This window comes from Lycium barbarum, chromosome 7 (assembly GCF_019175385.1).
Source record: "Lycium barbarum isolate Lr01 chromosome 7, ASM1917538v2, whole genome shotgun sequence".
NCBI classification, from domain to species: Eukaryota; Viridiplantae; Streptophyta; class Magnoliopsida; order Solanales; family Solanaceae; genus Lycium; species Lycium barbarum.
In genome coordinates this window covers 11,377,018-11,391,535 of record NC_083343.1, presented here as the reverse complement: position 1 = coordinate 11,391,535, position 14,518 = coordinate 11,377,018, and the positions used below count along the sequence as shown (strand labels likewise).

General features: G+C 34.3%; 3 protein-coding genes across 3 annotated transcripts; 1 reads left to right on the top strand and 2 right to left on the bottom strand.

Moving 5' to 3' along the window:
- The first annotated feature begins 5,419 nt into the window (after positions 1-5,419).
- On the top strand, positions 5,420-7,436 carry LOC132601276 (uncharacterized). The gene is made up of 6 exons (XM_060314375.1): positions 5,420-5,456; positions 5,526-5,623; positions 6,096-6,164; positions 6,252-6,932; positions 7,145-7,361; positions 7,405-7,436. Exons 1-6 carry the CDS (start codon positions 5,420-5,422, stop codon positions 7,434-7,436), a joined length of 1,134 nt encoding a protein of 377 aa, XP_060170358.1.
- Positions 7,437-11,659: 4,223 nt separating this feature from the next.
- On the bottom strand, positions 11,660-12,458 carry LOC132602128 (uncharacterized). Its single transcript, XM_060315131.1, has 2 exons — positions 12,395-12,458; positions 11,660-12,269 (listed from the first exon to the last, which is right to left on the bottom strand). Exons 1-2 carry the CDS (start codon positions 12,449-12,451, stop codon positions 11,820-11,822), a joined length of 507 nt encoding a protein of 168 aa, XP_060171114.1. The 5' UTR covers positions 12,452-12,458; the 3' UTR covers positions 11,660-11,819.
- Positions 12,459-13,123: 665 nt separating this feature from the next.
- LOC132602127 (uncharacterized) lies at positions 13,124-14,518 on the bottom strand. The gene is made up of 2 exons (XM_060315130.1): positions 14,025-14,518; positions 13,124-13,821 (listed from the first exon to the last, which is right to left on the bottom strand). The coding sequence occupies exons 1-2, from the start codon at positions 14,384-14,386 to the stop codon at positions 13,245-13,247; spliced, it is 939 nt and encodes a 312-aa protein (XP_060171113.1). The 5' UTR covers positions 14,387-14,518; the 3' UTR covers positions 13,124-13,244.

Below are 14,518 nucleotides of genomic sequence, written 5' to 3'. Positions count from 1 at the left end.
GTTGTGGTGTTGTGCACATTCAAGGGATTAACAATATCAAGGAGCCAAGTTTATCAAGGTAAGATTTGATCTCTTTTTATACACATTTTGGAGCCAATTTAAGCTTGTATAAATTTGTAGATATGTGATGAATATAAGGAGTTTTAAATGTTGATGTGAAGAATAAATTGAGCCGTGTAGGGGGATTTTCTAATTGGGCATGGATAATTAATTTTAAGTTGCATTATAGTTGTTGTTATCATGGATTATATGGTGAAGGAATGAAAGAATTAGAAAGCTAAGGTTGAAGTTGTGTTGATATGAACATGTTGTTATTCTTATTGAATTGCAAGAGTTGAAGGTATGGTTATATTCATATGTTGTTGTTGGTGTTTCTGTGTTAACAGGAGGGTAATTGGAAATTCGGGTTAAGCGAATATATAGGAGAAATGCTGCCCGATTTTCACTAAATCCTTAAAATAATGAAAAGAACCCTAAACGAGAATATATAAGCAGAAATATAGGTTCTATAAGAAACGGGCTATAGATTTGTGAACTAGAAAATATAGTTACTAACGATAACGTTACTCTTATATAAATAGGCTAAAAGAGCGACGAGGCGAAAGGATTCACGAATAGTTGCTAACAGGTATGTAAAGTCGTCCCTTCTTTCTTTTGTCATTTCTTAGATCTAAGTGATAAATGATATGAGCTTTGGGGTAATTCTATTCATAAGCTTTGAGTGATATTTATGATTCTTATTCACTTCTTGATATTACAATTCTCAAGTGATTGAGCCTCCCTCTTCAGTTTTCTGTATGTTGGTTAATAGTCGATACATATCCGTTCCTATTCTTAGGAACTCTATGATAACTAGTGGCTGGACTTCTATAAGGTGTTTCATACTATAGTGACATATGACTATGATCCTTAAGGCTTTGTGATATACTTATGATGACATTCAAAGGATGTTGATATGTTCCGAGTGACATTCGAAAGGTATTTGATACGGTTATTGTCCTGATTTTCAAATGGTAATTCATGTTGACTATTCTGTTGAGTCTTTGAAAATGTTTTTAAATTGCATATGGTTTCTCACTACTCTACTCATGCATGCCTCAATATATCTTTCACCGAGTCCCGGGTCGGGTATGTTATCGTGCATAGTTTCACTGCATTGTTCATCGAGTCCCTCAATAGAGGGCCGGGTACGGTATATATATATATATATGATGATATGATGACATGTTAAGGCGGCCAGGAGGGCATATGATGACTTTATTCACCGAGTCCCTCACTAGAGGGCCGGGTACGGTATATCTGTATATGATATTGACATGCATGATTTATGTTTCAAAGGCAAGTGTTTTGGTATTCTGAGCATTATACCTGTTTCCTGTACTCCTTATTTCAGTTACGATCCTTTTACTGTATTTCATGCTTTACATACTCAGTACATATTCCGTACTGAACCCCTTTCTTCGGGGGGCTGCGTTTCATGCCCGCAGGTGCAGATACTCACTTTGGTGATCCGCTAGCTTAGGATTCCCTCTCTGCTGTCTTGGGGAGCTCCGTCGTTCCGGAGACTAGATTTTGGTACAGACTTCCTGATATGTATATATATATATATATATATATATATATATATATATATATATGTTTTTGTTCAGGGGTACGACGGGGCCCTGTCCCATCATATGTTACTGTCGATACTCTTAGAGGTCTGTAGACATGTATGTGGGTTGTGTTCAGATGTGGTCAGTTGTGCCTATATGGTCATTATGGATGTTCTAGCGCTGTAGCAGCCTTGCCGGCTTACATATATTATCGTTTCGTAGTGGCAGCCTTGTCGGCTTGCGTAATATTCTGATATATAGTGGCAGCCTTGTCGGCTTGCGTAGAATAATAATATATACAGTGGCAGCCTCGTCGGCTTGCGTATGTTTTTACGTCGTGATTGATTGAGGACCTATAGTATCAGTCCGATTATGTTTGACAGGTACATATGGGTGTCCAGCTCGGGCACTAGTCATGGCCCACGGGGCTGGGTCGTGACACTATTTCCCTAGCTATATTATCAGGTTCTCTCTATTTTTGATTAAAAAAATCCTAGTATTTCGCTGAGTCTAAAGTGCATGAACTGATTCTGTATAAATCAATTTGATTAGCAGTGCATGACTTGATTTCCCTTTGGTCTTCTGAAGGATCCATTGCATCATCTGACCACTGTTTAATGTAGTATTTGCTGGCAAGTGCATCTAGTCCATCAATCTTCCCCCCACAATTTCCTTGCATATGAATATTCTGTGAACAGGTGCTCTTTAGTCTCCTGTTGTGTTTGACACAATACATACTTAGGATCAACATTGAGCCCCACTTCAGAAGTCTGTTAACTGTATTGAGATGACCATGTAGGTAGACCCAGAGTATAAATCTGGCCTTTGGTCTTGCATCATTCCTAAACAACGAGTGTTTCCAGTGATATAGACAAATCAACATAATTGCTCTAGTTCAATGCAAATGCAATCTCACAAAAACAGGAAATAAATCAACTTCGTTCCGAATTATGCAAAAAAAAAAAAAGTAATCCAAAACTTGTAATATGTCGTAATATTAGACAGTTTTTAGAGAGTTCAATAAGAGAATCATCATCGGTGTTGATATTTTTCCATTCAAGCTTATAACACGTGTCACCAACAAAGGAAATAAAAAGGGTTAAAAATAAAGATCTTCGCAAATACATAACACCTCAATGCAGTAGTTGTCGATTTTTTTTCCCGGTGATGTATATGAAGTATTAGTCGATATTGTTGGCAAAATAGTAGTTATCAAGTAAATAAATTTGAATTAAACTTGAATTAGCTTAAATTATCTTATATAAAGTAAACAGAACAAATAGAAGGAAACAAAGATGGCAGTCTCAGTGAAACACAAAGAAGTTTGTAACAAAAAAATTAAAGCAAATGGCCTAACTGAAGTAAATACTAACTGAAATCACATAAGCACAAGTCCTTGTGATCAATAATGGAGTGGTAGTAGGCGGCTAGGTCAATGTTAGCATCATTTCGGACCATCCAATTTTTGTGCTTAATCGCTCATTCCATGGCATGTTCTTCGCCTCTTTCTCCAACTTCTCTTCTTCTGACATCGTAACATTTTTAGTACAATTAAATTCATATCATAAAGTTTCAATTTCCCCCATTTGTCCACCGAAAACTTCCTTGAAAGTTCTTATTTTCAAAATAACGTTTAGCTCAATCTTTCTATGACAAATTTGACAAGAACTTTAAGCTTGAGCCACCCATTTGTTGACTCGACTTTGAATTTGCTTTCTTGCTGAATAAGTTTTTCTAAATTTTAACACCAAACTTTAGAAAAAGACATCTATTGTACGCTTAATAAGTTCATATATCATGTACAAAGAAGCCAAGATAAGTTCACCAAAGGGTATTATGCTTGTTACACTTTCTAGTGGGTTTTACTGACTTGGAATATGGTGCAAATAGTTTGAAAAGTGATATACCAGCTACCACGGCTCAAAAGAAGAGGAGTACGTGGTTAAACTTGAAATTGTAGGTCCGCTTGTTCTTCTATGTTTTTTATGTCACCGGTGTGATTGATGCCCTTTTTATTATTCTACCCTATAGCAATATTGTTCCATGATAACTAACTCGGACAAAAAAACAAACATATGTCATTTGAATTCCCTGTTACTAATCAGCTGTAAATGCCATCACAAGGAAAGCCCTTTTTACCAAAAATAAGCTTTTAAATTCTTAGAGCAGCATTAATACTGTGGTCTTAAAGTAGAAATTTTGAACAGAATGAGCAACAGCTTGGCTCGGTTTGCGTCACTAAAAATCTAATTGGTAAACAGACTTATCGAGGTGTCTTTTCGAAGGGAAAAAGGAACATATAGAGGTGTGATCCAGAAACGCAACCCAATCAAAGGGACAAATGATTATGATGGCGCCGCTGTTTCAGAGAGAAATTAGATATAGAGTGGAAATAATAAAGGGCTTTGCTGAATCAGACATAGAAACAAATAAGGCGATAAAATTAACCAACATGCAAAAAAAAATAGAATCGTATGTGTATCCCTATGGAAAAAGAACTAAGCTAGACAGTCGACAAGTACTATACCTACTCCGGAATATCCAAGTCTAATCTCCGCTGGTACATAAGTTTCAATTGACAATAGCCATGTCTGAGCTTCAAAACTTTCAATTGTCTGGCTCTGAAATGAAAGTTTAATTAAATTATTACAACACAAACCTCAAACCTTAAGTCAAAATCTAAAAATAAAAAACTAACACAAATTACCTCATGCAACACTTCCCGGATGCAAAGAAGTAACTTAAAAAAAAAACAATAATACAGAGAAACAGAAGAGACCAATAATCAACAGAGGGAGAAGGAGAAGAAGAAAATCAAAAAGAAAAGGAATAATGAAGAAGAAGGAAGTAAAAGAGAGAGTAAACGGGACACCTATTTTGCATTTGAAGATGGACGGACAGGTGTATCTCTTTGAAGCTTGTAATTACTGATTTACCATTCGTCGTCCAAATACCCAATCTTATTATATAGTTAAATAAACTAAAGATCATAAAAACATTTGAAAATGTACATGCATTTGATTCTAACTTGGCAAATTTAACCCTCCAACTCTAAATTTCGACTCTATATTTAACTCTTAAATTTTGAATTCGCTTCAATTTCATAACATCATACTCTTTGCTTTGTTGAGTAATCAATACGTGGAAGAACCTTTTCCTCTCTGCATCTCGTCTTAATTAGGACTAGGAGTTTGAGCCAAGAATTCTAACAAAAAAAGTTTAAAAAATGCAAGAATATTGTACTAAAAAAGGAACTTGCAATCTAAAGCTTTTTAATCACTTTTTATGATATTGTAGAATTATATCTTATGTTATTCAAGGAGATTTAACTATATATAATTAGTTTATTTTATGTAAAATTTACTTGGCATAGGTTCCATTATTACCTATTTATGGAACATAACTAAACTTTTCAATAATTATATTTAGTAGCTAAAATATATCATATTTACTTCACATAGCTACCATGTTTTTACCACTCAGATAACTTCCCACTCCCCTAAATTTAAGCAAAAAAAATGTGTCTCTCTCCTACCTCCTAAATACACGTCATTATTCACCATATCCATTACTTTCCTCCAATTTCAAATCAGTTTTTCAATTATTCAACTTCCTTTTTTATCTCTAATTAACTATTCATTGATTTCTCTCACGTTTCAAATCTAATTCCCAAAATAAAGTAAGATTCTATACAGATTTTTATTTTTTACCGTGTATTTAACCTATATTTTGGGTGTTTTTTTTTCGTTTGAATCAGGAATGCAAGTCTAAGTAATTAACTATCAGTGTTTGTTCTTGGTTGTTTTTTCTTAGATTCAATTGGAATGACTAAGAAAGCTGCTACTCCGATGAGAAATACAGGTATAGAACCCGAATGTGCGATTCCTAATTTTTCTTTGGGAATTTCTCAACATGAAACTGCCATTGCAGGCTCTTATGCTGAGAATCGTTCAAAAAGAATTAACGATCCTAGGCGTTCTAAGGAATATGTTGATTCGAAGAGTAAACAACAAGAAAAATTGAAAAATGTTTTTCAAATGGAGAAACAAAAGAAGAGAAAGGCTGGTGACAATGTTGTTAATGTTAGGGGCAAAACAATTGCTAAAGCCAAACGTAATGTGGATGAGGATGATGATGAAAAGGTATGTTTTTGTTGTATTTTCAGTATACTTAGTTCTTTTTTTTTAGTTCAGTTATTACAGATCTGTGAATTAACCAGATCTATATTATATGTGCATTTTAAGTATATTTCTGTGTTTTTTTTACACATGTTTCTTCAGTTATTTTGTGTGTATTTTTCTTCACCATAACTGTGATTTTTAAGATTTTTAAGTACATTCAGTTATTTTTGTGTATATTTTGTTGACAGTTATTACAGTGATTTTTAAGAGTTTTAAGTACATTCAGTTATTATTTTGTTGACAGTTATTTTGTGTATATTTTTAAGTACATTCAGTCGATATATGTCAATCATACGTGTTTTTTGGCATTTTGTTTCAGGTATCTAAATTTTTGGTTACCAAGCACCCTGTTGTGGCACCATCTATGTGTAGATACACGAATGTTAATGTAATGCAAGATATTAGAGGCAAACTAACAGATTCACAGATGGATATGTTTAGGAATTCTTGTTTTGGTAAATATCTTGGAATGTAGCAGTTGGATGTACAAGCACAGATTTTTCGGTGCTTTATGGTCAAAGAACTTAGGGGCAGTACATATAGGTGCTTTACATTTGAAATAAATGGTAAAGTTCTGCGTTTTGGCCTTAGAGAATTTGCACTGACCACTGGGCTAGATTGTGTATCTGACGAAAATGATTTTGTTTATGATAACTCAAAACCGAATAGGCTTATGGTTGAGTATTTTGGTAGAAATCAGGAGAACCAATTGCCAGTTAAAAGACACGAGCTTATTGAGTGTTTCAACAAGACTGTCTGGGATGATAAAGGGGATGACGCAGTCAAGATGGCAATATTGTATTTCATAAATACGTGGGTACATTGTGGTGAGCCGAACTCAACAAACATACCAAGGATCCATTTTGATGTTGTAGAGGACGGGAGATATAATGAGTATCCTTGGGGTAAAGATTCGTTTAGAGAGTTGGTTGTAAGCATCGGGCAGAAATATGCTGGTTTTAAGAAATATTATAGGATTCATGGTTTGCCGCTTGCTATGCAAGTATGGTTGTATGAATGTTGCTCAAAAGTCCCGTCCACCATTGCAGTTAAGACGGGGAATTTAATTCCTAGAATTTTGAACTGGCGGACTACGGAAGGAAAACCAGAATTCAAGAGATTGATGGATGGCATGTTCAGAGACGATAAAAATCCGGTAAAACAGTCTTTTAACAGTTTTGTGTCTTTTACCATTTAACTGTTTTAATATGTTTGTTTTACATGCTATATTTTGATTATATTTTGTCTATATTTATGAAATAAGTCATTTGTGATCAATATATTTTGACTATATTTTCCTCATATTTTTAGTATGTTACCGATGTAGATATATACGGTAATATAGTTTCTATATTTTGTTGTTCATAGTCCTGTAGATTTGAGGAAGTTGTGCCAACACCCCATGAGTTGGAAACTCTTAAATTGCCTCATGTTGCACATGATATACCAGACGTCAAACATGGAGTTGATGGTGTACATGGTATTGATTTGGTAGATGATGATTACGATGATTTTAGTACCACACCACCGCATCTGTCCAGTGGCAAACAGCAACAAAGGAGTGCCAATTCTGATTCCCCGCGAGGCAAGAAATGGACGCAGTTTCCAGTTTCTGTTCCTCCTTCCAGGAAACAACCATCACGGAAGGAATCTGGGATAAAATGGACAAGGAAACCAGATGCACCTACAGCACCCCGAACAGATGAGTTTAAACTGATAAGGGAAGAGATTCGGATTTTCAAGAAAGAAGTAGGCGTTTTGTTTTCAATATGTTTTTTTTACTTCATATTGCTTGTGTCAAGTAATTAACAATTTTAATTCTATTTTTTATCTTTCAAAACTGTAGGTGTTTGACTACATGGATAACAACTTCAAAAAGTTGTTAGATGCAATAAAGGGCAATCAAACACCAGATAAGGTAAAAATCAACACTAAAAATGGAAATTATTTACTTTTTAAGTTATTTTGATATATTTATTGGAAGACTTTATATTTTCTTTTGGAAAATTTTAAAGGTCGGCGACACAATGTTAAAAGCTGACTTACATAGTGATGGTGGGATTTCTCAAGGCAGTCAAAGTGGCGGTGCAGTAAAGCTTTCAACCAAAGAGAATCAAGGTGGTGGTGCCACTTCCGCGCAGAGGAGTCATCCAGTGGTACTCATTTTTTCTTTCACTTTTCTATAGTTGCAGTATATTATTCAAAGTGAAAATATTGGATTTTTAGCTGTGTTTTTGTATTACCTATAGTGTATTTACATATATAGTTTTCACATGGTGATTTGTTAGTAGTGTTCTTTTTGATGTATCTATTTGTGCTATTTTTGTTATGATTGTGTTTATATATACTAGCAGTGCTATATTTGTTTTGGATTAATATTTTAATATTAGTTTTTCATATATGTTGTGGCTGTATTTTAATTGTATTTTGATTATTATGTTCAATGTTACTTATTCTGATTTCTGTTTACTAGATTTCAGGCATATTTACCATATATTTTCTCTATATTTAACTGAAACTTTTAACTTTTAAAGCACTATTATATATGCGTATATGTGTATCTGTTTTGCTAATGCCTTTAAATTCATTTGAACCATGTTTTTATTGTTTTAGGTTGAGGGAGTTGGGTTGCCAATTAATGATCCGGTTTCTGTTGTTGATGTGGATAAAGAAACCGGAGTTAAAAGTGATGCACAAACAGATGGAGTGCCCATAACACCAATCCATTTAAATTTTGATGTAAGTACTGAAATGTGGCTTTTAAGTACTGAAATGTCATTTTGATAAGCAATAATTGACAAACACCAGTCGTTTTTTTCTTGTTTTTTATTTCAGGAATCTCAGCAAATCGGCGATATGGAGAATGCTAATGCTGAATTTACCGCATCAGAGGAAATGGTAGCGGACTTGCTAATCAACTGCCCTTTAGCATGTGTTATTCCTCTCGGTCCTCCTCCAGTACCACGCGATGATCAAACCGATTTGTCAAGTTTAAGGACTCCTCAGAATGTGGACAATAACCCGGTAACCATCTCTCAGTGGATGATTCCTGATTCTCAGATACCAATCCAACTTGGAGTACAACCAACAACCGGACAAAGTTCAACTAATGAATCTGAACAGCAAGTTGGAGTACAACCGATAGTTGGCCACAGTTCAAGCGATGAAACTGGACAACAAGTTCCCGTACAACCAAATGCGGGCCAAAGCACAAGTGGTGAGACTGCACAGTTTTCAAACTCTGAAAAACAGATCATTGTCCATCCAGGTGCTGCCCGAGAAAGGAAACCAAGCAAATATAACCTGTCCCCTTATTGTCCCAATTTCAGCTCAGCGGGTTCTTCTGCCAAAAATATCGGTCCTTGCATTTATCAGAAAAAACACCCATTTGTTGACCACCCTATAAATGCCCCGTTAGATACTTCGTTTCTTCAAGAATATCAAAAGTGGCTTGAGAAGGATCTGTTGAAATCGCATGACAAAAGGTACTTATTGTCACAACTTGTTTTTTTAGTTTTCCAGAATTCAATTATCAATAAACTTAACGTATGTTCTTTCCATTGTTGATATACAGGAAGCCAAATGAAAATCATTACAGAAAGAACAAGGAAGGACTCGATTCTGCGGATGCCGAACTTCGGTTGCATTTAGGCGTTACAGCCGTAGCCGACAAAAACTGGTTCTACTTGTAATCTATGGGGCAACTTTGGACTGATGAGGTTTTGATATCTTTCTGCTTGTTATCTAATTTTTTTATGTTTTATAATAGAATTACAATGTGATGTATCTAGAGTATATTTTTTACTATATTTGACATATATAGTAAAAAATATATTTCAGGCATATTTACCATATATTTTCTCTATATTTAACTGAATCTTTTAACTTTTAAAGCAGTACTATATATGTGTATATGTGTATCTGTTTTGCTGATGCCTTTAAATTCATTTGAACCATGTTTTTATTGTTTTAGGTTGAGGGAGTTGGGTTTCCAATTAATGATCCGGTTTCTGTTGTTGAAAATATATTTCAGGCATATTTACCATATATTTTCTCTATATTTAACTGAAACTTTTAACTTTTAAAGCAGTACTATATATGTGTATATGTGTATCTGTTTTGCTGATGCCTTTAAATTCATTTGAACCATGTTTTTATTGTTTTAGGTTGATGGAGTAGGTTTAGGTACTTATTGTCACAACTTGTATTTTTAGAATATTGTCATCATTATACTTGCACTATATTTAATATACAGACATTAATTTACTAGTTGAGCACAGTACTGTCCAGGTATACAGAATTGTATTTTTACTATGTTTAAGAGTATATTTCACTATATTTACTATATATACAGCAATATTTTTTTTGAACATAGTGTTGATTATAGTCACTGAATTGATGTTTTTACAGCATATTGATGTTATTTTCTACTACCTACGCAAGAAGGGGAAGTATCACAATAACAACAACTATAGATTCACCACTGCCAGCTATATTTTTCACACTTTAGTTGCTGAAATTTACAAATCTTGGGAAAACCCTGATTCATCCACATGTGTCGCCAGTAAGGAAGATGAACTGTGTGAGTACATTAACGGGCACAGGCTGTTGGCTAATGTACCATGGTATAATGTTGACAACATACTAATTCCTGTCAACATAAAAGAGGAAAATCACTGGATTTTGGTTGTGATATCATTCACTGACAGGTCTGCTCTCATCCAATGAAAAGATCATTCATTTTTCTACAAATTTTATATGTTTGTTTTTTTCTTATATTTTCTTTTTACAAACAGGTCCATCTACGTATACAACTCATACCGAGCTGCAGGGCATGATGCTGTCGTTAGAGTCGGAGTGAAAATGTTGGCTACTCTAGTGACACATAGTCTACAAATGACTGATTTCTATGAGAAGAAGGCCGATATAGATTTTGTCACACATCCTTCTTACAGAAATAGAGAACAGACCGACAACTTTGACATTATGAATGTAGACAATCTCCCGCAACAAGCTCCCTCTAGCATGTAAGAATCTATTCCAATAAAAAACACAATAAATACATCTTTTTTTTCGTGGGTTTTGATAAGTAAATTTTTTGATCATTTTTGTTCCAGGGATTGTGGTGTGTATGTGGCAGCCTTCGCTGAATACTTGAGCTCAAGTGCAGTCATCCCAACCGAATTCGATGCAAAGTTACTCCGTATGAGATATGGTGCCCTTTTATGCGACTATGCATGGGATAAGTCAAACAACAATGCATCAAATGATAACGAGCAGCCTCCAAGACCAATTAGACCGGCAGTTGATTACGATGCAGTTGATAAAGAGGATCTTGATTAGGCCACCAATTCATTTGTGTTTTTTATTTTCATGTTGAACAATAGCATAGTTGGTTGCGACTTTTGTTGCTGTTTTTTCATTTTGGATATATTGTTTCATGTGTAGTAATCTTTTTTAGGATGATTAATATTGAACACCACCTTATGGTTTTTATATTGTTGTTTCTTTCAAGTATGTTATTTTTTCAATGCACAAATTCCATTTTTCATTATCTGTGAAATGTATTCATTTAACAAAGTAGTATATATAACCATTTAAATACAGTCGATATATACAGAAAATATAACTCAGATATATTCCATAAGTCCATTTTTAAAATTACAGTTTGTTACAAAATTTAAAATTTCATCTAAATACACTTCAAATATATGTAAAATATATATCAAATATAGTTAACAGTAAACCAGAATAAGTATTATCTACCAGATCAGACAAAATGCAACTAAAATATAGCCAAAAATATATACGAAATACAACTATTAAATCATAAATCCAAAATAAAAGGTCAAATCAGTTAACATAGAGTAGACTTTCCAAATACCATTTAACCACCAATATAGCATTACATTGAAAAACATCGGATGTTCAACCATGTGAAATACAATCATACTAGAATAATATGAATTCAAGATGAATTCATTTTTTATTTTTAACTGAAATTTAAAGTAGAATTGTCTTAACAAATAAAATCAAAATGGACTTATTTATTCTTCTTATTGAGCGGCGGATTATCACACGAACGCCTATTATGACCAAGACGTCCACATTTACCGCAGGAATTTCTGCGTTTACCAATCATCAACTCCTGTAATGGCTTGTCCCTCTTCTTTTTTGGCCTCCCAGGGGGTCTCTTATAGATCGGTGGCATAACAACTTCATCTAATATACTTTTAGGAACATTCCACTCGGTCTCATCGGGAAGAGGATCAACTGGCACATCATATGTGTTCACAACTGTTTCCGGCTTGAATAAATCCGAACAATATACATCAGCAGTCAAATTTTTATTCTTCAATACTGCCCATGCATGAGAACACGGTATCTCGTCCAGTTGGAACATCCTGCAGCTGCAAGTTTTCTTCTTCAAATCTATTATGAAACGCCTCGGTCCATCATTCACTGTGTAAACATATTCAGTTGACGCTTCAACCTGAGAACCATTTAACAAATAAACAAGCATTACCTGAGCAGTTTTACCATATTGGGAATATATATAAATATACATTACATATAGTAAAAATATAGATTAAATTTTTGTGTTGCAAACAAAGATACCCTCATTCGTATTGATTTGTACTCGTTGATCGACAACATCTCTTGATACCGCCTCATCAGTGTTGTGAATGTGTAGGTACCATTTTTTCTAATTGTCCAATTCCATCTACCAAACATCTTCCTCACTTCTTCAAGGAAATCAAAAATATGTAACTCTCTTGCAGCAACCAGTTTTCCATTAATACATTCGGCTATATTCGAAGTCATTGTCCATCCTCTATTAACAGGTGAATAAAGCCTAGACCATTTATCTCTTGCAGCATCTTCTAGGTATCGTTTTACCCGAATATCAACATTCCCAATCTTCTCCATCAATTTATCGAACTCATCCTGGCTGTATGCTTTCGCTAGTGAATAAAATATAGGACTCAACACCTCACTGTTTATTGTGTATTGCTTTGTCACATTTTTCCACAAATGCCATATACAAGCCAAATGAGGAACAGTAGGATACACCTTAGAAACTGCGTGTATTATGCTTTCATGTCTGTCGGACACGACACACATATTTTGCCTAACACCATAAGCTTGCTTGAACAGTTCAAAGAACCACGTCCACGACTTATTATTCTCAGAATCTATCACACCATACGCTAGTGGTAGGATATTACCTACAAAAATCAGTATATATTTATAATATATTCAACACATATTTCAACTGAATTTGATCTCACACTGTATTTTTAGCACCATCATTTATAAAACAATAATATATATATTTACCTCATATTTACAGTGTATTTCAACATATAATATTCACAAATTTACACCAGCAATACATCCAGAGTATGTTTTTAGCAGCTTTATTTGCAAATCAATAAGCATAATGTTGTATTTATAAAAAAAACATTCATAGAATAGAATTACACATACCTGCTCCATCCAAAGTACTTGCCGACACAAATGTACCATTATACGTTGATTTAAGATGTGCACCATCCACTACAACTATTGGTCTACAACACTCGAATCCCTTTATGAATGCTTTGAGTGCTACAAACAAATACATAAACTCATTTTCTGGTGATTTATGCATTTTAACGAGCGATCCAGGATACGTTTTATCAAGTATGTATATATATGCCGGCAACTTCTTGTATGAATGAGCTGGATCACCTCTGAAATCTTTTATAGCCTTCTCTCTAGCTCTCCATGCCATCATATAAGAAACATCTACGCCGAATTCATTCTTAACATCATCTATTATATCCCCAGGTGTGACCTTCCTTTTATGGTTAGTTATTTTCGCCTTCACAACCGCTTCTCCAATAAACCAACTTGTTGCCTGCCTTTGTGAATACACCTTGTCCTTCAACGGACATGTATGTTCGTCATCGAAAGCTCTAACCCTGAACATTTCAGAATCCCCAATTCTCGACGCTCTGAATTTCCATTTACATTCCGGCGACCAACATGCCAGAGTGTAGCTACATAATACAATGCAAATAGTACATATTGAATTAATTAAATACAGTATAAATATACAAAAAATATATCAGAATATATTGCATCAAACATTTTTAAAATTAACAGTGTGCTAAATAAGTTAACAAATCATCTCAATACAGTACAAATATAACAAAAATACATCTGCACTTTCTGTTACCAGAATACATTTAGAAAATCATACCTTATAGCATTCGATCTCTCTGTTTTGAAATTGAATCTTTCACGAATTGCGTATTTCGTCATCATAATTTTCAAAGTTTCCTTATCCTGGTAAATTTGATCGACAAAAACTCCTTTCGCTTCCGGTTTCGAAATTACCAAATTGTTATCATTCCCAAACAAAACAACAGCGTTTACAGTAGAATCACAAACTTTCATACCATCCCGATTCTCGCTATATCCAATTTGCAGCACATCATCTCCAATAATACGATTACCAGTTACACCATCCTCAACATCCAAATCATGAATACTAACGCACATTGGATACATCCCAAAAACTCTGTTTTCTCTCTTAAGCTCAACGTACACACGAACTCCCATATCGTTGTGTATTTCAATTGGTTGAAAATCGCCTTCAACAGTATATTTTATTGAAATAGTTTTCCTAACAGTATCCACGCCTAATTGATTTGTAATCGTACAAACTAACTCATCGTAATTGCAATTATCAAT